Here is a 24,359-nt window from a genome sequence, read left to right on the forward strand (position 1 = left end):
AATTTGATTTACTTTTTAAAGATTTATTTAATTAATAAAAAGGAAAAGAAGAAACAAAAATATTACTACTGTCTGTTACCTTGAGAAACCTGACAGCCGCGAGATCATCGAGAGCCGAGCCCACTATTGCGCATCTTCGAAGTTGGTGCCCAATGGATCAACGGCTGTGATATGGCTTGCACCTTAACAATAAACATTGTGAAAGGCGTGGATGGAAACTTCATAGGAAGAGGATGAATAATATGCTTACAAAATTAAAATAGAGAGAGGCAGCAGATAATGGCAAAAGGGTAAAGCGAATAGCTGAGTTAGAGCTGAGCTGAGCTCACGAGTTGGTTTTTTTATTCAGTGCTGAGTCGCTTTACCAACCTAACACTTTTTTTTTTCGATTAAATTTCCATGGGTTTCTAATAAACGATCCCTTTCTGCTTAATTATTTTTCTTGATCGTAATCCTCCATTCCTCGCTTGCTGCAATGTAAGTTTCTTCTTTTTTATCTTGTGTGTGTGTGTGTGTGTGTTTAAGATTTAGGTTTATGACGAATTAATCTCTCTCCTTTAAGTCATTTGTTAAACTAGATTAGTGCCATTTATTTACTTTGAAACGTAATGGGAAACGAAATCTGCCGATCTCATTAGGATCTGATTCAAATGAGGGCTATGAAACTTTCCAATTCGAAAATGGAGTCTATGGATCTGTAAACGACGATTTATTCCTGAAAAAAAAAACTTTGATTTTAGCTAAATTCTACCTTAATGTAATGGTATTCATCGTTGTTCTTGTTTTCTTTTTACATCATTAATTTCAATTTGCATTCATCTGCCTTTGCGTTATTTTCTGATTCTTTTAAGAAGCTCTTGCTAATCAAACTAATTTTTATTGTCTTTGTATTCAATATTTGGATATTTGTCTATTTTGACTCTGTTCTCTGATATTATGTTCATTAGCAGTATTAGGCAGGCTAGGGTTTCACCCTTTCTTGTTTAGCATTGCTATTTCATAGTTCTAATGCTATATGTTAATATTTCTTTCCTGTTCTGTGTGTATGTGTGGCTGCAATCTCATCAGTCTGTTTTTCTGTAGATGCAAGAGTCTTAACCAAAATGCCGCCGGCAATATAGAAATGTGTCTGCAACTTTGCATGCCCTGAGTTGGAGACCATAATGTTTTCTGAGAGTGTGAGTGAGGAAGCGCTTCGCCAGGATTTTGAGACGCTGACTGTGTCTAAACGACTTGTGAGGAGTGTTAGCCAGAAGTTGAGGAAAAAAAATCATAGAGGTGAAGGGGGTGAAGAGGATAAGGTGAGAGGGGTTTCCTTGAAATGTCTTACTCTATATGGTAGAGGTGGTGGTTGCAAAGTGGGTGCTGACACAGGTGAGGAACTTGGTGATCCAAGTTATAGGAGAAGGTCAAGTGCCAGTGAAGAAGGAAAGGTGTACAAGTCAATTTGTGGTATAGAGGACAATAATTTCGATTGCTTCTCATATGGTGTGAGGGAGAAGTTTTGGAAGAAAAACAATAGAAAGGATTTAGATCTTGAGGAGTCAGTACGAAACAGCAGGATGCATATCTTTCTGCCTGATGACATTCTAGAGATGTGCTTGGTGAGACTACCATTAACCAGTCTTATGAATGCCCGGCTTGTGTGCAAGAAATGGAGACACTTGACCACAACTCCTCGGTTTTTACAGATGAGACGAGAAGGTTCATGTCAAAAACCATGGTTGTTTCTCTTTGGTGCTGTTAAGGATGGCTATTGCTCTGGGGAGATACATGCACTGGACGTGTCTCAAGATCAATGGCACAGGATCTGTGCTGATATACTCAGAGGTAGGTTCATGTTCTCAGTTGCCAGTATGCAGGATGATATTTATATTGTTGGAGGTTGTTCAAGCTTAACCAACTTTGGGAGGGTAGATAGGAGCTCATTCAAGACACACAAAGGTGTGTTAGTCTTTAGCCCTCTCACCAAATCATGGCGTAAAGCTTCATCTATGAAGTTTGCTAGATCAATGCCTATTTTAGGAATATCCGAGGTCTGTTCAGATTTTTCGGTCATTCAAAGCCATCAGAATCGACATGATAGGCAGTTTCCCAGATCCCGAGTTGGTGGGGTGTCAGATGTTTACGAGGATCCTCACAGGCTTTCACTCAGACGTCAGTACAGAAATGCTTTTGATGAAAATGGGCCTTCATTATTACCAAATAGAAGATCATACAAGTTTATTAGACAAAGAAGTGAACAAGCAAATATGAAGGGTTGTAAAAGGTTCGTGTTGATTGCTGTTGGAGGTCTTGGATCTTGGGATGAGCCACTGAATTCTGGTGAAATCTATGATTCTTTATCAAATAAATGGAGTGAAATCCAGAAGCTGCCTATAGACTTTGGGGTCGTTTGTGCTGGTGTTGTTTGTAATGGGATGTTTTATGTTTGCTCTGAGAATGACAAGTTAGCGGGCTATGACATAGAAAGAGGTTTCTGGATTGGAATCCAAACCTCTGCATTTCCTCCCCACGTTCATGAGTACTATCCAAAACTTGTTTCTTGTAATGGTTCCTTGTTTCTGCTGTCTGTCTCTTGGTGCGAGGGAGATGGGCAAATTGGTCGGAGAAACAAGGCCGTGAGAAAATTGTGGGAGCTAGATCTGATGTATCTTACATGGACCGAGGTCTCAGTACACCCTGATGCTCCAATGGACTGGAACCCTGTTTTTGTTGCTGACAGGAACTTAATATTTGGTGTTGAAATGTTTAAAATATTTGGTCAGGTTTTGGATTTCTTCACAGTGTGTGATGTGTCTGATGTGGAGATGAATTGGAGCCATATTTCTAGGAATCACATGGCTCATGAATTAGATGCTTCTTCTTGCATGACTAAGACAATGGCGGTGCTACATCTATAATGTCTTCTGCTGCAATGCACTGTAATTCAACCAGAAAATTATAGAACATGAGATGAGAGCTGCTCATTTAGGGGATTTCGCTCATGCATTCCTACCTGTGAATTTTCTTATTTATTTCTTGGAATTTCCACAATTTGTACAATGGCGACCACCACATCTGGTCTCTAGTACTTAGCCTTGCTAGTAATTTCTTCACCATTGTTCATAAACTGATTATGTATTTTTCATCTTGCTTCTGTTGCATTATCTGTAATAAATTTCTGTCCGTTCATTCATCAATATTCTTGTCCTTATGTTTTCTTAGATCAAGTTGCATCATTTCTCATTTCTAATTATAGAAAAAATGTGCTTTTTTGGAGATTGAGAATCAAAAAGCATCACTATTCTTGAATTCAGAAATTTAAGGATTGATTGAATGATGTCAATGCTGAACTTAAGGATTGATTGAATGAGCTTATCACATATAAAATACCGTTGCTGCGTCCATTAAATGAATGAATACTGACATTCATTTTAGATATGACTAGTGCTCGGAAGTTATTTGAGTTTGTCTTGAAAAAAGTTAGAATTTGATTCAGTCATTATTGAGTTAAACTTGAGCTATTGATCGAACTGAATTCAAATTTAATAATACTTGACTCGATAAAGTTTTTATTCATATTTTTATATTATTAAATTATGTTAAGCTTAATTATTAGCTTGAGTATAAAAATTGGTAAACGAGCTTAATTGAGCTGGAACTTGAGTAGTTCAATTATATCTCAAGCCGAGTTCAAGCTTAAAAATAGATGTTCGATCAAGCTCAAGCTGAATATCAAGTTTGAGCTCGAACTGAACGGTATTGGAGCTCGGCTCGACTCGATTACACTGCTAATCTTAGAGGGGAGCTTACCTCTATCTAATTTCTAGTAAAATGGCTATCCCAACCTTTCATTCATTCCACAAAAGGGGCCTCTAAAGTGTTAATAAAAATGAAAAGGCAATAAAAGAACTAAAGAGGTCTATACCATTCAATGCCAAAAACAATAGTAGTTCGTATAAAGAAATGAAGGTCAATGAAAATAGCATCATTAAGAACAAATGAACAATTTCTTGAAACCCTCTACAAGTGGGAAATCCATTCACATATACAGCAATATATCTACTTTCAAAACTATCCACGTAGGGAGACAAAAGGATAAAAACTACATACACGTTGCTACTCACCCAAATATGCATGAGAAGCGTGCAATACAAGAAGCTTATCCCATGTTTGGAAAAATTCCAGAGAAGTTTGGGATCTTGTCAACGTGCTTCAGGGCGCGCTCCGCAATCTGCCGGGTTCTGTAGTCCGCATGGTGGAAGGCATCAACAAGTGCAGTGCTCACATTTTGATCTCCAGAAACTTCATAGGCTATATCATCATTCCTTAAAAGTCTCTCTACAACCCAAACGGCTCTTCTCCTCAAATTCTCTGTTTGTTTCTTGAGTAACACGTCAAGTATGGGCTTAATTCCCTCTGCCTCGCACAAAACGGACACACCTTGCTCAATATCAACACCATCATCCAACAAGGTGGAAAGTGCAGCAAGTGCTGCTTCAACCACCTTTGCGTTGGTGTGATCCAAGAGAGCAACCAACTTATGTACAGCCTGTCCTTCCAAAAGACAAAAGCTCTCTTTAAGTGAACATGTTCCCCGGTGGACGCGACACAATCCTGTTATAACGGCCTGTTTGCTGAAACATGGAAATATAGTAGCACAAAATCCTGGTGGTGGCATCTCCGGCAATCTTGTCAAATTTTTGGATTCTAGAGATAAGTTCTCCAGAGCTGCGGCAGAGACCATCTGGACATTGTCAATACCATTGGTCTGAAGCAAATCAACGAATAACGCTGCAAGACCATGCTCACGGCAAAGAGCAACAGCAACAGGCTCATCTGATAAGACAAATGTAACCCTTGCAAGCACCCGAACAAGTCCTTCAAGGAATGGTGTTACGAAGCGAGTGCCCCTAATATCTCCTTGCTTGATTTTAACAACTCTAGAGATGATCAACTGAAAAGCACCTTCATCTAGCATTTGCCTTGTGAGGCCCACATCCCTCTCTGGGAGTTCAGCTAAGAGGCCAGCAGCTGCTGCCTGTTCTTCAGAAATTCCTGTATTTTCTGATATGACTCTAATTAGGCTGCTGAGCTGACCAACTGTTCCACGTAGTGCATCTGCTAATTCCTGACCCATGTGAGGAGAGAGATTCTGGAGAAGTTTTATGGATGCCATCCGCAAATCCTTCTGTGGAACCTCTATAAACTGAACCAAACTGATAGTAGCTCCAGAGCTTTTAATTGCAGCAACAACATTCAGAACTGTTGTCGGAGAATTGGTGAGTCCAACTAGAACTTGAAGAAGCTTGCACTCGATTGGTGGACCAGTGTTGCTGATTAGATGAAGTAAGTTATGGACATTGTCTTCAGAAACAAGAGTCTGATGGTCCAGCCCAATAGGAATGGAGTCAACATCATATCCTGAGTTTACAACATTGGACAGAATTGTGGCAGAGACTTCTTTAAGTCGCATGGGAAGCTGATTTGCACCAACAGTGAAGAGGTCTCTGACAAGAGGAGGAAGTATTCCTGCCTCAATCAACACCTTCGAGCTTGCATCAAAAGATGAAATCTGGTTAAGTGCCTTCAGAGCAGCTTCTCTTGATTGCATGTTACCACTTTTCATGATATTGATTAGAGATTCACCTACAGTTTTTGCAACGTGTACCTTCACATCATTATTCAGAACCAAGTCACCAAGATATGCAGCCATGGAATGCTTTGTTTCAGGTGGACCTGCAGCAATATCATTTTACATCAACTATAGCAATGTAAATGATTAGCATGAAAATTCAGATGTCAAAGGTCAAACATAAAATACTTCCAGCTCAAATATTTCATCCCAGAGTGAGCAGCAAGAAATAACTAGCAAGTTACAGGGTCAGGACAAATGAACTAAGGACTATATATGAACACTAGAAGGCAATCATTGTTACATAAAATGATCTGCAGTCAACTGACAAATAGTGTATTGACGAGCACGTTTGCAGGTATAATAAAAAAGGGAGCATCAAATTTTTCAATGAAACAAAGACAAAGCCAATAGTACATGACTCCGCCCCAAAAAAATGGAGGACCAGTATGCTGGCAGCAAGTTAGCAAAAGCATAAACATGTCAAGGAAAGGGAAAGCACCTTCAAGAATCTGGGTCAAAAGAGGCTGCAGTCTACCATTTTCAGCCATCTGTCGGACATTGTTCTCACACTTCTCCAGATTTTCTAGAGTTTTATCAGCTTTCTCAACAGTTGAAATGTTCTCAGATTTACTGCTGGTCATTCCAACTAATATAAGAATTGCTCCATTAATAGAACCAATCTTCTCACACAAGGCTTCAGATTTTGAAAGTTCATACAGCAAAGAGACAGCCTCCTCCCTCTCCTTGGACTGTTCATGGGACAAGAATTTAACTATTGTGCGCACAGTGTCCCCCTCAGCCAATATTGCCTGAAAAATAATGCAATAGTTAATAATCCAGTCCTGGATGCATACACTACAATGATCTCATTGTCACTCAACAGGAAAACATCAAACCTAGAACAACCTTATTATCTTCATCTTCCTCGACCACTGCAAGGAGTGTCTCCAATGCTTTGCACCGAACTTTACGGCTGCTGCTCTTTAACATGTCAACAATCATAGGTATCAGATCAGCATTGCGTACAGCATGCTTATTTGATCGGTTCTTTAGGCAGATACGTTGGATAAACCTCAGAGACAGCAGAACATCATCTTCTGAACTGTTCATATTTAATGATCTACGAGCCATATCAAGCTGGGCTGCTTCATTCCTAGTAGTCCACTCTTCAATGGTGTTCCGCAAAGCGATACTCGGGTTTAGATCCGCACTTTTCAGTTCTTTTTGGGTCAATGGGCAAACCAGCCTCCTTCCACTTTCCCTGCATTCCTTGAACCATTTTTCAATTGCTTCACGTTCAAATGTTTGGCCATTTTCTAACGTCACAGGGTCACGCATAACTTGCTTAGTCAAAGGGCAAACAAATGCATCATAAAGGGGCTCTATGTGCAGTCTCTCAAAATGATGGCTATCATCTGACTGACTGCCAGGGTCGTAACTTCCGTCCCAGCTCCCAGCCATCTGACTTATATAGTCACCACACAAAATACAAAATTGCTTAACAAATAATCAGCTTCTTAGAAACTTATACTATTAACAGAGACAACAACAAACTGAATAACCAATGAGATAACAATCTTTAGAAGGCAGGCAGGGTACAATTAGAAACAGCAAAATCAGAGCTCAAAGGTTCAACCAAATTCAAGCAGCTACAGAGTGACCATAAACAACACTATGTTTTTATATGGAAAAAGAGTGTATGAAAAACACGATTCCAATATTAACCCTCCATTAGCTTGCCAAGGTGATGCAGGATACTAGGAGAAACTAAGTGCTTATCTAGAATTGGTTGTATCAGAATTAAGACATGGAAATAAAGCATTACAGAATACATATATACAGGGGAAAAAATCCCATCACAAAATCCCAAAGCTCAATTTCCAAATCTAAATTAAGGAAGTCGACTGAGCAATGAATTTAATGAAATTAGATTAGAATCTAAGTGGAAAAAATGGAAATCAAAGAAGTAGCAACTACTTAACACCAACCAAATATAAAGTGAGAAAAATTTAGATTAGAAAAGCAGCAAGTTCCACAGCTGCAACTCAGAGCTGATTTAAAGAAAGAAAGAAGGTAAGAAAGGAGTAATACCCTTTTTTAGATTTTGAAGAGAGACAAAAAAGGAATAGGAAGGATGCGTTTGACAAAACTCTAGTTCTAGTTCGAAAAATCGCTGCACAACTGAGGTTGGAATAAAGGGGCGAAGTGGATTCTTCCCATAAGGTGTTTGACTTGCATGAAATGATTAAAATCGGGGGAGTTTAGAAAGAATTTGAATTAGGGTTTGGATCTTGATGTTGAAAGTGCTGATGATGGGGTTTCTTCTTTTGCTGAGAAGAAAAAAACAAATGGGAATAGGAAGAAACGAAAGAAAGCAGTGGAGAAAATTAAAATTAAAATTAAAATTAAAATTAAAAAATAAGATTAAGAGTTGGAAAAATAGGAAAAGTTGACCCAAAACGAGTACAGTAGTCATCCCATCTCATTTGCCAAAGAGAGAGAAAGGGGGGGCGTATGGAATGGAGGCACCAACTCACCATTCAACCTCCGGTGACCCCACTCCCCCATCAGTGCTCCAACCGTACCCCCCCCCCAAAAAAAAAAGAAGAAAAAAAAACCATGAAATATATTTGCTTTTACTTTTGGCCATTTTGCTTGGTATCCAATGATACAACTGCAACCGGAGGGATAGAGGGAGGGTGGCTGCCATTGCCTTGGGGGATGTATTTTAAGAGCAACATTGATTCAACTCTATTTCAAAGTCAATCTATGTGCTCAATTAGTAAAAATCTGTTCAAACATAAATACACTACTCACTAATTACTTTAATTTATTACACCTATTTATAGCAATACTATTTTCAAACATAAACGCAAGTGCTTCATTTCCCGTCTTTGTTGGGCTGACAATGCACTTGCGCTAATGTGCAATAGATGAAGTGAATGCACTTTCCAAAAATTTATCAAAGCAATTGTGTAACTTGCACTTAAACTTATAATCTCTTAAAATGGGTTACAACCATCATCATACTCAATATCTTTCTTATTGTTCACTATATTAATGTGATTTCTTTCACTTTTATCATACATTCTTTTAAATTAATTTACTTATCTCTCTCACATTTTATAAAATATGATCTTTTTTTATAACTATCATGAAAATGCTGGACCCAACATTGTACCCATTGGCCAAGGGTGATCATCCCATCTCCAAAATATGGGAGCAATTCGCAAATTTAACTTGTGTGATAATGTAATTGTATGTGTGAGTGAGTATGTGAGTTATACTTAAATGATATATATATACATAAGCTATCTTAGAAATGCTACAAATAGTGGTTCAAATGTTTCATTCGAGACCTTTTGGTAATTTGACAAACTTGAGCATTCTACATTCTTTTTATAATTTTCTCATTTACAATCACTACAACCACCACAATGATCTCTATCCTTAGCCATTTATCATCTTCACAACTATCATCTAGCACCGCACTTGTTCTTCGGAGTCTGCCTTGATCTTTCTCTTTATCATCTCTCCATGATACTTCATTTTTTTAGTTTATAACGCTTAATTACCATAACAAAATAACCATTTATGTTTTGGAAACTCTAATAAGGGGAAGCAATTACATGTAATGTGACACTTTCTACCTTTTTTTTTCTTTAAATTTCATTGAAAATCATAGTGAATGTTGGAAATTCAAATACTCTATCCCTTCCTATATCTAAGACTTAATGAAGATGATGAAAACAAACGAGAGAAATGACATAAATGATGGAAGAAAATAATAGGAAACATGATCGAAATTATCTATCAAGTTATATGATTTTCAAACATCACCACTTCCCAAAACTAACCCATAAAAAATATTTCCACTGAAGTTACCCTATCCAAAATAGTAATGTAGAGAACACTTGTCTAGCCAAACACTTGGATTTCAATGGCAAGTGTTGTACAAGGAGTTGTGCCAAGAGTATTAGGAGCTAGGTTAGTACTAAGGAGAAACTTTTAGTACTGTTGAGTAATTTTTTGTTGTGTTTCATTAAATGGGACAATCGAATATTTATATACATGGTTACTGTTCATGGAATTAACGTTCTTAGTAGACTCTATGCATGTAGGACACGTGTATTGTTCTGGGCTGCCTATTGGACTTTGTGGCCCCTACATGGGAACTCATTGGGCATATACGAATTGAGACAGCAGGCTCCCCTTGTGAGCACCCCGTGGCATGTGTGAACTGAGACCGCGAGCTCCCTTTGCGAACTTAAGGTGGACGACCCAGACCTTATCTAGTTCTCGGGTTGGTGATCTTAAGCACATAAAAATCTAGTCTCCACTATTAGGTTTAAAGAGGGCTATAAAGTGGCGCTTCTTAGAGCCATCACTTCACATTTATACAACCTTGCTAAATATGCAACGACCACTGAGACGTGATGTTAACTTTGTCACGTGTACAGGTGGATCACATCCGTTTATATCTGGCTGTTGGTGCTCTTCGGTCATTTGAATTGTCCAAACGCGGGAAAGAGAAACTTATTTAAAATGGGGGGTTTTTAGAAACCCTAAACTTACAATCTAAACTTATAATCTTAACATTTTCTGCAAACAAGCTTGATCGAGACTTTCTTCAAGGTAACATCTTCTATCATTTTCTTTTCTTTCTACATAAAAAACATGTTAAAAATAAAATGTGCTGGTGGTCGAATAATTCTTAGTTGTCCACCGCGAGCGCATGCTTCGAAGGTTCTTGTAGAAGCTAATTTTTTTTGTTTACACTACAAAAGAGGAAGAAATGAGTCGAGTTTTGAGTGCACAAGGGATTCGAATCCCCAATTTTGCTTACAAATTTTCCATCCCTGATGGGTCTCACAGGCTTAGTGATACTAGTGATGGCAGCTTCCTACTCCCCCTCTATGCTCTGGAAGTGGGGTTCTACTTGCCTTTACATCATTTCTTCTGTCATTTTCTTCAAGATTACCAGATTGCTCGCGATCAACTCTGCGGGTTCTTTTGGTGGATTGCGATGGTTTATTTTATTGATTGTTGCTAACGTAATGAAGCACTATAGCTCGCAGTGTTCCAAAGCTTATATCTATTAAACGCCCAAAATCGAGGTAGCTCATCAGGCTTTTACTATTTTTCTCCCCATGATAAAGGCAAGGCCATAATTGCGAACAAATGTGCTAATCTTTGGCTAAACAGGGGAAAATATATCAGGGTGAGATGTAGGCTCGTAGATGGATTTAGTTTTCCTACAGAGTGGTCCACGCCAAGTATAGACATGTGTTCATTTAGGCGAACCGTTGGGACAAATGGTTGTTCAGCCTAGTTGGAAAGGCTTCGTGCTAGTAGTTTATTGGTTATCAAAGATCTTATAACCGTGAGAAACATATTTTGATATTGTTTAGAGGGCCTTAGTCCTAATAGATACAGACGAGGTGACAGCAGAAAAGTTACTGATGCCTTAGGTGCAAACCCTGAAAGACGGACATGTCCCTATATAGCCAAAGATGCCCACGATGACTTGGGTCTAATCCTGACAGGATTTAAAGAGGAACCCAAGAAATTCTTTTACAATTACTATAGGATGAGGTATTGACCCTAGATTCTGGTGGTCTTATCACGGGCAAAAAGCGATGCCAATATTAATTTGATAATTGCTCCTATTGATACTGAGATTGTTGGTGGTGTAGATGCAGCTCGCAGTTTAGGAAGCGATTATGAGGAAACTACCAGTATATTGCGAGAAATTAATGAAGCTATGAACCTTCGAGCTGCTCTGAGGGACATGTGCAAGAAGCGCAGGATTGAAATGGGGGATGTTAACGTGGTTACCAGCAGCGAAGAGGAAGCAGATAGTGGCAGGTTAGAGTTTCGCCGTAAAATGAGGGCAAACCATGCTAGACATTTTGTTGTGATGGCCACCACTCATACTTCTCCCTCAGCGAGATCACACTCTACAGCTCATAAAAGTTCTCCTATTATTATCGTGGTAGTTCCCTTCCTCTTGCTCCTATTTGTATTTCTCTTTTTCCTCTACCTCTCGCTGATGAGCCATCTGCTGAAGATGATGGCGAGCTGGTCCTAGGTCGCGGGAATTTAAGCACAAGGGAGTTGCAAAACATGATTGAAAAGTGGAAAGCTTTTGTGATAAAAGCTATAAAAAGGAAAATGTGTACCAGTGAGTCATTAGGGAGTTCGCAGAAGTTTAATTTATCGAAACTCAATTCCTTTCTGCAAGCTCTCTTGGCCAAGGCTATTGTGATTAGTTTGGGCCTTGACGAACATCTTGTTGGGGCATAGGCTAATTAGAAATAGCTCGAAGAAAATCTTGAGAGCACTCGGGAGCAATACTTGAAGATGAGGGATGAAAACGAAGTACTCTATAAGTAAAAAGAAGAGCTCGTTAAGAAATTGAGGGTTGCACAAGTGAAAAATGATGAATTATCTAGCGAGGTTATGGTTGAAAGAGAAAGAAGTAAGGCTTTAAATGTTGAGTTAAGGAGAACTATTGAAGAGCACAAGGAAACTGTGAGTCGAGTCGTTGCTGAGTATGAAGCTGCAATGGCGAGTTAAAGCACAAATAAGTCAAAGCCTTTAAAAAAATTAAGAAGACTTTAGAAACCATGAGTAATCTCACTTCTGAGCACAAGTCCAACATTCTTCTGCATATTCAAGTTGTGGTTGGACCCTTCAATGCTTGCCAAGTTGACTTTGACGCCCTCTACGAGGTAGATATGGATAAACCTTGTTTTGATGTTCACTTCCCTTCGGGAGTTGGTTGGGATGAGTTTGCATCAAAGTGGAAGAACTCAAAAGATTTTTACCTTGATGAAGGTCCTTCTGAGTCGATCGTTATGCCTACTAATGAAAATATCACCACCACACCTGTTGAAAATATTGAAGTTGTAGAAAGGGAAGATGAGATCACTAGGGATCTTGAAGGGGGAATGATGCGCCTTAAATGATTGTAAATATGTTTTACTCTTATTATGATCTTAATAAGAAAAATTGAAGTTTAGTTATCAGTGTTATGGTATTCTATCATTCTGCAAACTCGAGCAAAATTTTCAATTTAATCAAACCTTGAACTTAAGCATGTTTTAAAATTAAAGAAATTTTAGGCTTAAGTGAATTTTTGAACTTAAGTATGTTTTGAACTTAAGTAAATTTTTAATTTGAGTAAATTTCAAACTGCTTTATCTAAAATCCTTAAACAACTTAGTGTAACTCGAGTCACTAACTGCATTGGAGCTGCGAGCTCGAATGTGTGAACTTTTATACAGTAAGTTGGGAACGTAGGTCTGCTACTTGTGTTAGAGTTGTGAGCTTGAGCCTGTAAGCTTTTAGAGTTGTTTTTAGAGGTTGCAATCATAAACCGACAAATCTTTATAACATTAGCTGGGAGCGTAGGTCTGCTAGTTTTGTTGGAGATGCGAGCAAGCTCTTAGAATATCATCTGGGAACATAGGTTTGCTAGTTGTTTTTAGAGGTTGCGATCATAAATCGAAAAACCTTTATTACATTAGTTGAGAGCGTAGGTCCACTAGCTGTGTTAGAGCTGCGAGTTCTTAGAATATCAGCTGAGAATATAGGTCCGCTAGCTATTTTTGGAGGTTGTGATCATAAACTGAAAAACCTTTGAATAATACTAAGTACAAGTGTATGTGAGGAAAATATTTTTATTCAAAGAGTAAAAAATTATACATAGTACTTTTTGAGGTGGCGCGCATTCCAAAACCAATTTTTTCTATGACATTGTATGATCCTTCCTAATTCGGAGCCATTTTTCCTTGCTACGAAGTTGGAAAACTAGCCTCAGTATTTCTTAAGACAAGATCGACTATTTGGAGCTGCTTTTTTTTACCTTAGAGGTTTAATAACGAGCTACTTGTTGAGCACCCACTGCGTTCTTGATTTCTACTGCTTTTCTGAATTCATAGATCAAATCAAGGTTAAGCCTGATGGCTTCCTAATTGATTTCTTCATCAAAACACTGGGTTTTGTGCGATCTCATGCCAATCTTAGTAGGGATTACAGCCTCTATGCCATAAACAAGAGAAAAAGTTGTTTCTCCTGCTGTAGTGTGGGGCGTAGTTCGCAGAGCCCACAAAATTCATGGTAGCTCCTCTAACCAAGTGCCTTTGGCCTCACCAACTTTCTTTTTCACAGCTGTTAGAATTTTCTTGTTTATCGCTTCTACCTGCCAATTCTTTTGTGGTGTTTTAATTGAACTCTGAGCCAAAGCTATATGAAGGTTAGTACAGAAGTTTTTGAATTTTCCCTGAAACTGTGTACCATTGTCTGTAATGAAACCTGCAAACAATTGACTTTCAGAAGAAATACTCCATTTGTTTCTCTATAATGGTTGCTAAAGCTTCAGTTTCAATCCACTTGGTGAAATAATCTACAACCACCGTTATAAACTTCTTCTGTGTCGTGGCTATTGGAAACGGGCCAAGGATGTTTATTCCCCAGGACACGAATGGTTAGGGGCTTGACATAACCTGAAGAGGCTCTAGTGGTTGCCGTTGTACCTTGGCATATCTCTGGCAAGAGTTGCACGTGCGAACCAACCGATGTGCATCCTTTTGGATTGTAGGCCAGTAATATCCTTGTCTGAAGATTTTCTGGGCAAGTAGTCTTCCACCCAAATGATCACTGCAAATACCCTCATGAATTTCTCGCATCACATAGTCAGCATCAGGTGGTGATAAACATCGCAGTAGTGGATACGAAAACCCCTTTTTATATAATATACCATCTAAAAAGGTATACCTAGCAATTATAGGACACAATAAATTGTTTTAATCTATCATGTAATTGAATAAATTGACAAATATCTACTTAGTGTTCAGATATCTAATTCACTCAGTATGAATATTTTAGATATTTTTAGTTTGCAATAATGACATACCTTGTAGCTTTGCATTGTAGTATTGCGAGCTCCATTTTTTTCCAGATTATATTGTGTGCCTTGGGCTGTGCGAACTATGGGAGTCATCCAAGTCTCCTCCTGATCTACGCATAAAACTTGTGGCAGATCATAGCTCAGGGTATCCCTATGCTAGATCTGGATTTTTCCTCTTTGCTTAATGACAACAGAGGATACTAATTTGGATAAAACATCTGTATGTGTGTTGTCACTTCTTGGGAGCTACTTAACCTGGACTTTATCAAATCTTGTGAGCAATTGGGCTACAATTGCATGATATTTTTTTAGCATCGCTTCCTTTACATCGTACTCACCATTCATTTTCTTTGCCACCAACTGTGAATCTGTGTGGATGGCTAGATCCTTCACCCCTAGTTGGCATGCTAGTTGTAGTCTCGATATCAAAGCTTCATACTCTGCAGTGTTGTTGGATGTTTGAAACCCAAAAGATAGTACATATTTCCAACTTCCTTCATAGGTTGATTAGTCATGACAACGACTGGATGAGCCTGAAAGTACCAATGCAACTTAAGAGCTACAATAATCAAAGCGAAGATACACTTTTCTATTTTTGAGTACCTTAGTTTGTCGTTTTAGAGTACCTTGTTGATGTAAGACACTGAAAATTGGCAAACATCCTCTACTCTGACTAACACTACTGAAACTATCTCCTCCGAGGTAGCCAGATATAGATAGAGGGTTTCTCCCACTAGTGGTGACTTTAGAAGCAATGGAGAGGTAAGGTACAACTTTAGTTCTTCAAAGGCTGCCTGACACTCTTCAATCCATAAGAAAGAGGTTCTCAAGGCCCTGAAGAAATTGAGGCATTTGTACGACATCCTGGAAATGAACCTGTTGAGTGCCACGACTCTACCTGTGAGGCGTTAAATATCTTTTACTGTTCGCGGGGAAAGCATTTCCAAGATCACGCAGATCTTGTCCGGGTTTACCTCTATTCCCTTTTCTAAAATCATGAAGCCCAAGAATCTGTTAGCTCACACACCGAAAGCACACCTTTTAGGATTTAGTTTCATGTTGTGGGCCCTCAAAACTACAAATGCCTCGAATAAGTTTCGCACATGCTCCTCCATAGATCCACTTTTCACCAACATGTCATCCACATAGACTTCAAGTCCGTGCCCTATCTGGTTTTTGAAAATTCTGTTCACTAATCTTTGATAGGTTGCTTTTGCGTTTTTGAGACTGAAAGGCATAACTCGATAATAGAAAAGTCCTTATTCGGTGATGAAAGCTGTCTTTTCCTGGTCACTCTTATCCAACAGAATCTGGTTATAGCCTAAGAAAGCGTCCATGAAACTCATGAACCTGTGACCTGCAGAGGCATTAACTAAATGATCAATCGAAGGTAGAGGGAAACTATCCTTAGGACACGCCTTGTTGAGGTTAGTGAAATCAATACACATTCTTCATTTGCCATTTGTTTCTTCACCATAACCACATTCGACACCCAATTTGGATACTCAACCTCCCTAATAAAACCTTCCGATAACAGTTTAGCTACCTCTTGTTTTACTGTTTCCACCACCTGTGGAGCAAACTTCCTCATCTTCCACTAAACTGGTTTTGCCTCTGGGAGCACATTCAACTTGTGAACGATCACCTGGGGGTCCACCTGTAACACCCCATACTCGGTCAGGACGCCAAGCCAAATATTGAGATGCCACACCACCGTCTCACTACTTGTTCATCTAAAACGACATGTTATTTCTCAGGCATCTATTTTTTTATTAATAATAACATAGCATTATCATGAATTATAAACCATACATTCACTTTTTGTTGATAACCCATGCCAAGAATTCATAAAATAACATAACATAGGTATTAATCGTGCATTAAGACCACTTATCAAATTTTCCCAGGAGTGTTACGTAGGCATCAATACCACATGGAAAATTGATACCAAACTAGCATTCAATTTCTCGCCAAATTTCAAAACATCAGAAAATATCAGTACCTTTCGTAAGGTATCAATAATTACACCTCGAGTATCAATACTTGGGCCAAGGTATCGATACCAAATTTAAATTTTGACTTGCTGCACTGTTGAAAATACAGAGGTATCATTTTAAAAGCCCTGATATCGATACCTCTACTTCAGGTTACAACATTTTAGCATATAAGAGCATTTAAATCATTCAAACTCAAGCCTTAAAGATCGTGTTTCATTCACCTAGTCATATAAGCATCAAAATGTCTAAAACAATAGTCTGAATACCATATCCACGTCCACATGCTTCTAAACATACATTATATGAAAATAATCCCAAATACGTCTTAACAAACCGATATAAATATCTACCACATTGCCTTTTTATTTCCTAAAACTAGAATAAGCAAAACACTTTTTATAATGAGTAAAGAATGGTTTGGATCAATCCCTCAATAGCCACACCACTCACACCGAGAATGCAACTACTCTGCAAGGGATAAAATGGTGTGGGTGGGATTAACAAGCTCAGTGAATACTTAGAACAACCACTACTCAAACAAGTCATCATGCATCAACCAAACAACATACAACATATTCCCAAAACATCATTAACTAAGTTCCATAATTCACATATTTAGCCATATTTCATGCATTCTTTTACACATTATTTATATGAATGTTTAGGCATATATATATTCTGACACACATCAATCACATATAAGCACATATAATTACATACAATCACATTTAATCAAAGTGTATGATAATTTGGCACTTGAGATTATGAAACGTAAAGTGGATTCTATTACCACTTATCGGATACATGGATCTCCATCACACCATACACATACATATCCTGATGAATGAAGCTTTGCTTACATTCCCTTATCTCTCCAATATTGTCCTTGGGTTTCAACACCCATATATCACAATCACAAATAAGTGAGTACTCACAATCCTATGGCATGCTAACTATATCCAACGATCTCATTAAGTCACAAGGCCAAAATATCCATATTAATATCACACATTTACTTACCTATTTTTCGCACATATTCGCTGCATTTCCATATTATTAACACAATGTAATCTCTGTTATAAGGCATGAATAATGTACTCTCATATTCACTTCCACAACAGCAAACATAAACTCATAGCACATATCATAGCATCTCATATGTTCATGATTTCACAATTTCACAAATTCATAAACAAACATATCTCACATTTAATCACAGGTTCGAGAACACTTACACTTGAAATTTAGAGTAGGGGTTTAGGCTACCTCTAAATTCCCAAATACATAACGAATCATCTAAGAGTAGCAATTCTAAAACACTCACCAAACTATTTACTTTTGCCGAAAAACCGAAAGCTTAGACATGTTGCCCTTTTCCCTTATCTCTACCCTTTAAAGGTCCTATCGAGTCCGACACTTCAACAAGACAAACCACGCATATATTTAATCAACAATCAGTTAATAACTCACCTCAAACAACCACAACCACAAACAGAAGCCTAAGATGCACTCTTCTTTATCCAAAACCTTTAGCACGACAAGCTTAAAATTTGAATAACTAAGTCTATCTAACACGCTATACTCAGCCTGATTGCCAAGCCCGAATATCAGGATGCCACACCACCGTCTCATGTCGTAACCAACAAGTAAAAGCTCATTCCAACGAAACATCTATCAGTTTGCTATTCGCATCGTTCTTAAGTCAATCATACTAGCTAGTTATCATTATCACGTGCTAAACTTATATTGAATAGTCTTATAAACATATAATACATGCATAAGGTCAATTCAGCAAAATTCTCAAACTAGGTCCGTAGGTATCGATACTAACACAAATGTATTGATAATTTCTTTAAGTGGTATCGATACCATCTAGAAAAACGATACCAAACTTGCATTCTATTTCTCGATTAAAAATCAAAGTCTCAAAAATTATTGGTACCTGTCGTGAAGTATCAATAAATTTACCCCGAGTATCGATACTCGAGCAAAGGTATCGATACCAAATCTCTATTCTGACTTCCTGCACGTTTCAAAACACAAAAGGTATTGATTTTAAAACCCGATTATCAATACCTTTGCTCCAGACCTCAAAAATGAGCATACATATGTAACTAATCCATTCCAATTTAGTTTCTAAAAATCATACATAAATTACTTCGACAAATAATCATTCAACAGCCTAATTAACAGTTCGAGCAAGTAGAGTTAATCCATTCTCATGTTCATGAACCCAAGCATCACAATAACATGTAATCCTTATAAACTGAACCAAAAACCAGCATAATGTCTAGAAATCAACAGGGTTGTAACGAGTCTACCACATTGCCTTATTCCTCAAAACGTAAATAAATATAGAACACCTACGAAATAATGCAAAAGTCTTGCTTGGATCACTTTTAGGAACCACACCGTTCACACCAGCACACAACTAATCTGTAATGGTTAAAGAATGGACTGGGTGAGCTTAACAAGCTCAGCGAATGCCTAGAAGAACTACCATGCAAACAGTTCATCAAGCATTAATGAAAAAACCATATTGCATAACCTTAATAGTTCCAAGTTAGTGTCATAATGTACTTACTCATGTAATATTATTAGTTCTTTTACATGGTAAACATATTCACTTTTAAGCATATATCCTATTAAGCATATAATCACCTAACATTCAAACATATATCGCAATATTAAAAAATAGGTTTATAGATAAATTGCATAATTGTCACATACTCATTTAGGCATACATCACGTTACATATATATACATTTTAAAATAATTTGGCAATTGAGCTATAAAACATAAAAGTGAACTCTATCATCACTCATCGGATACGCAGATCTCCAACACACCAAACATAGACTCCTAGAGTCAAACATGTCCCAAAAGTGAAGCATAAAGCTAGCACTCTCATTATTTCCCCTCACATGTCCCATTCAATGGAGCTTAGCTTACATTCCCTTATCCCTTCAGCATGTCCCAGGGCTTCAATGCCCAAAATCACTATACATATAGGTGAGTACTCACAATCCTATGGCATACCAACTATATCCAATTATTGCAAAATCCCAAGGCCAAAATATCTGAATTCAAACACATATCACTTACCGATTATCCGTGCATATCTATTGTATATTTGCATCTTTAGTAAAACACTTTCACTAACATTTAACATATACATAACATGTACATATTTTCACTTTCACAACAGTTATCATAACCACATATCGCGTGTAATAGCATCTCTTTTCATTTCACATATTCACAAACACATAAGCACTATGTTCACAAGATAACATTGGTATGAGAAAGCTTACACTCGAAATTTGGAGTAGGGGTTTAGGCTACTACTAAATTCCAAAATAATGTATTGAATCATGTCTGCAAGTAATTATTCCAAACACTCACTAATTACGCTTTCGTCGAAAAGCCGAAAGCTCAAACTAGCTTTTCTTGCCTTTATCTCTACTCGAAGAAGGTTCTATCGAATCTGAAACTTCAACACAACAAATTCACACAACAATACATCCAAAAATCAGTTAAGGACTCATTACAAGCATACAAAACATAAGCCTAAACTAAGTTTTTATGTAACCGAAACCTTTAACATAGCCAACTTAAAACTCAAATATCTTGGTCTATACTCAATCTTTTCGCCTAAAACCAAATGCATTCATCTTATAATTCACATACGAATAATTCCCAACCTTTAAAATACAATAAAATACTCAATTCATAATATCAAAAATTTCGACATGTTTTATGGTTATTTTTTAAAAAATTCATTAAAACTCAAGAATTCTTTAACAAAACTTCAAAGTAAGTTTAGAAACCTTCTAATTATGTTAAAAAAAAGTTGAAAAACACTTTGAAACTACATTTTAATGTAAAATTTTGAAATCCACCATTAACGACCCAATTTTCGGCTTTTATTTAAAACATCCAATTTAATGGCTAAAAACTTGGTTTTAAAGAATAATAACATTTAAAACTAATAGGAAGATGAATAGTTGATAAAAAACTGAGTGTTTGATTAAAAACTCAAAAAAACCCACAACCTTGACAATTGAGGAATCTATGGTGTTTTTAGGTGTTTTTCTTGAAGTATTATAGAGGTTTAATGTTGTAAGGATGATGAAAATCAAAAGACTTGAGTTTAGGAAAAAAAAAATATAATGGAGGGGAAGAATTAACATGCAATATATATAAGTGGGGGAGGTATTAGGTTGAATTTTAAAATTTAGTTTAATTGCTTCATAAAGACTCACAATTTTGACTCTTCTGCAAATCAGTCCTATTTTCAAAACTAAAGGTATTTAAAACTCATTTTCAGAAATTTATTTAATTTTCTAATAACCATAGTAAAAAAAACATTACCGATAAACCATGTTGCAAAATTCCGAACACTCTAAGGCTAAAATTCTTAAAATACCCATAAAACTCCTAAGCCCTATTTTTAGGTGCGACGGTCCATGTCTAATCTTTTCGTATGAAACAAATTCCATTCATCTACGACTAATTCCCAACCTTTAAACTTCACAAAACTACGAGTTTTAAGGTACCAAAATTTTTCGACAAGTTTTGGCCATTACAACGAAAATTCATTAAAACCTGAGAAATCCTTAACGAAACTTCAAAGTTACTTTAGAAAGCTTCTAATTAGGTTAAAACTAATTGAAAAATACTTTAAAACCAAGTTTTTATCCACAAACTCGAAATTCACCATTAAAGACCCGATTTTCGGGTTTTAATCAAAACATACATTTTAATGGCTAAAAACTCAGTTTTAAGGACCCAATAACATTAAAAACTAATAAGAATGAGAATGGTTACCTTTAATAAGAGGAATAACGAGTTTTTGATGTAAATCTAGAAAACCACAAGTGGAGAAGATGATGGAATTGGTGAGATTTTTGGGTAATTTTTTAAAGATTTAGAGAAGTTTAATGCTTGGAAATTATAGAAATTCAAAGTATTATAGTTTGGGAGTTAAAAATCAATTGAGAGAGTGAAGAGGAGTAAGGGTTGGCAGGTAGGGCAATGGGGAATAAATCTATCGTGAACAAAACTGGGAATGGAGGGTTTAAGGGTTCAATTTCAAAAATGGGCTAAACTGCAACATCAATGCTCTAAAATTTGAATCTTTTACAAAATAGTCCCATTTTCTAAAATTAAAGACATTTAAAACATATTTCCAAAAATTGACTTAACTTTATGAAAATCATTGTCGAAAACATTATTGAGTACCAACCTTTCAAAATTCTGAGCTCATATACGCCAAAATTCCTAAAAGACCCCTAAAACTCTGAAGCCCTATTTCGGGGGTGTGACAACTCTCCCACACTAAAAAGAATTTCATCCTCAAAATTTACCTGAGCTAAAAAAATACGGATATTAACATCTCATCGCTTCCTCGATTTCCCAAATGGCCTCTTCCACCTTATGGTTGCACCACAAAAATTTAACCAATGGGACTCTTATGTTTCACAACACTTTCATTTCATGATCTAAAATCTCTATTGGTTCCTCATCAAAAGTGAGATTAGGTTGAACCTCAATCTCTTCTACTGGCACAATATGTAACGAATCCGAAAGATACTTTTGAAGCATAGACACATGGAAAACATCATGAATTTGATCAACTTCTGGCGGTAATTTGAGTGGATACGCTACAGGTCCAACCCTCTCGACAACCTCATTTGGTCTGACATACCTTGGACTTAACTTACCCTTCCTTCCTAACCTCAAAACCTTCTTTCAAGAGGAAAATTTCAAGAACACCTTATCGCCAATTTGAAACTCGATGTCTCGATGTTTCAAATCCACATAAAATTTATACCTATTTGTCGCTTCCTTCAACCTCTCGCATTTCAACTTCACTTTCTCTTCGGTCTCTCGAACTAAATCCACTCCAACAACTCGCTTTTCATCCAACTTTGTCCAACAGAAAGGATTTCTACACTTCTTACCATACAATGCCTCAAACGGTGCCATGTGAATACTCGCTTGAAAACTGTTATTATAAGCAAACTCTGCTAAGGACAGATATCGCTCCCAACTACCACTAAACTCGATCACACAACTTCGTAACATATCTTATAGAACTTGAATTACCCTCTCAGATTGGCCATCAGTTCGAGGGTGATAAGCCGTATTGAAAGTAAGCTTTAATCCCAAAGCCTCTTACAAACTCTTCTAAAACCTTGACGTAAACCTCAGATCCCTATTAGAAATAATCGAAACTAGAACCCCATGAAGACGAACAATCTCAACAATATACAACTCTGCCAACTTCTGCAACGAATAATTGGTTCTCACTGCTACAAAATGCGCACTCTTCAAAAATCGATCAACTATAACCCGTACCAAATCTTTCCTTGACAGAGTCAATGGAAAACTCGAAATAAAATCTGTAATAATCCTTTCCCACTTCTATTCAAGAATCGCAATAGGTTGTAACAACCCTGAAGAAAATTGTTGTTCAACTTTCACCTTTTGACAAACCAAACATCAAGCCACAAAATCCTTAACGTCATGCTTCAACGCAGCCCACCAATAAATCTTACGGAGATCGTGATACATTTTACCATTACCAGGATGCATAGGGTAAGGACTACTATGCACCTCGTTAAGGATCACTTGCCTTAAATCCACATTTTGTGGCACACACAATCTACCTCGAAAATTCAAAATACATTCTGCATTAATATCAATATCTCCCTTAACACCTTGCTCCACTTGTCGAATCTTTTTCAACAAATCACCATCTAACAGTTGTTTTTCCTTAATCTGTTGCGACAAAGTTTGCCTCACTTGAAGTTCAACACACAAACCCCCAGCACTAGCTAAACTCAAGCGCGCAAACGTAACTCTCAACTCCGTCATTGACTTCCTACTCAAAGCATCGTCAATAACATTCGCCTTACTAGGGTGATATTCAATCATACAATCATAGTCCTTTAAAGGCTCAGGTCCTTTTTAGAGAGGAGGTACTTAAGACTTTTATGATTAGTGTAAATTACACACTTTTCTTCATAAAGATAATGACGCCAAATCTTAAGTGCAAACACCACAACAACTAACTCCAAATCATGAGTAGGATAGTTCTGTTCGTGTGTCTTCAACTGCCTTGAAGCATAAGCCACAACTTTACCCTCTTGCGTCAAAATGAAACCAAGTCCCGAATAAGAAGCATCACTATAAACTACAAAATCTTTTCCAGGCTTCGGTTGAATCAACACAGGTGCCTTTATCAACACTACCTTCAGCTAATCAAAACTCTTCTGCCTTTCATCAGTCCATTCGAACACCACACTCCTCTGAAGTAGTTTCGTTAAGGGTGCAGCAATGAGATAAAACCCTTCAACGAATCTACGGTAGTAACCAACTAAACCTAAGAAACTCTGAACTTCAGTAACACTCCTAGGCGGCTTCTATTCTAAAATTTCCTCAATCTTCTTTGGGTCCACATGAATCTCTTTTGCCGAAACCACATAGACTAAGAATGCCACTTTCTTAAGACAAAATTCACATTTACTTAATTTTGCAAACAATTACTTGTCCCAAAGAATTTGTAGAACAACCCTTAAGTGCTCGTCATGATCCTTCTTAGAACGAGAATACACCAAAATGTCGTCTATGAAGACAACCACAAACTGATCCAAGTATAAATGGAATACTCGGTTTATTAAATCCATAAATGCAGCAGGGGTATTTGTTAATCCAAACGACATTACCAAAAATTCATAATGCCTACACTGAGTCCTAAAAGAAGTTTTCAACACATTCGACTCATTCACTTTTAATTGTTAATACCTAGATCTTAAATCAA

At 37.3% G+C, this 24,359-nt stretch overlaps 3 protein-coding genes across 4 annotated transcripts; 1 reads left to right on the plus strand and 2 right to left on the minus strand.

Moving 5' to 3' along the window:
• Nucleotides 1–76: 76 nt before the first annotated feature.
• On the plus strand, nucleotides 77–3,178 carry LOC107922217 (F-box/kelch-repeat protein At5g42350). Its single transcript, XM_016852120.2, has 2 exons — nucleotides 77–477; nucleotides 1,084–3,178. The coding sequence occupies exon 2, from the start codon at nucleotides 1,164–1,166 to the stop codon at nucleotides 2,901–2,903; it is 1,740 nt and encodes a 579-aa protein (XP_016707609.1). The 5' UTR covers nucleotides 77–477; nucleotides 1,084–1,163; the 3' UTR covers nucleotides 2,904–3,178.
• A 739-nt stretch (nucleotides 3,179–3,917) lies between these two features.
• On the minus strand, nucleotides 3,918–8,433 carry LOC107922124 (U-box domain-containing protein 44). 2 transcript variants are annotated; one of them, XM_016851973.2, is made up of 4 exons: nucleotides 7,712–8,433; nucleotides 6,527–7,081; nucleotides 6,120–6,429; nucleotides 3,918–5,721 (listed from the first exon to the last, which is right to left on the minus strand). In XM_016851973.2, exons 2-4 carry the CDS (start codon nucleotides 7,079–7,081, stop codon nucleotides 4,145–4,147), a joined length of 2,442 nt encoding a protein of 813 aa, XP_016707462.1. In that variant the 5' UTR covers nucleotides 7,712–8,433; the 3' UTR covers nucleotides 3,918–4,144. The 2 variants fall into 2 exon arrangements, with proteins under 2 accessions (XP_016707462.1, XP_016707461.1); XM_016851972.2 differs by having other exon boundaries at nucleotides 6,527–7,085; nucleotides 7,712–8,392.
• A 13,579-nt stretch (nucleotides 8,434–22,012) lies between these two features.
• LOC107921709 (uncharacterized) lies at nucleotides 22,013–23,413 on the minus strand. Its single transcript, XM_016851533.1, has 4 exons — nucleotides 23,060–23,413; nucleotides 22,731–22,960; nucleotides 22,409–22,541; nucleotides 22,013–22,279 (listed from the first exon to the last, which is right to left on the minus strand). The coding sequence occupies exons 1-4, from the start codon at nucleotides 23,411–23,413 to the stop codon at nucleotides 22,013–22,015; spliced, it is 984 nt and encodes a 327-aa protein (XP_016707022.1).
• Nucleotides 23,414–24,359: the final 946 nt, after the last annotated feature.

The sequence above is a fragment of the Gossypium hirsutum genome, chromosome D01 (genome assembly GCF_007990345.1).
Source record: "Gossypium hirsutum isolate 1008001.06 chromosome D01, Gossypium_hirsutum_v2.1, whole genome shotgun sequence".
Taxonomy (NCBI): Eukaryota; Viridiplantae; Streptophyta; class Magnoliopsida; order Malvales; family Malvaceae; genus Gossypium; species Gossypium hirsutum.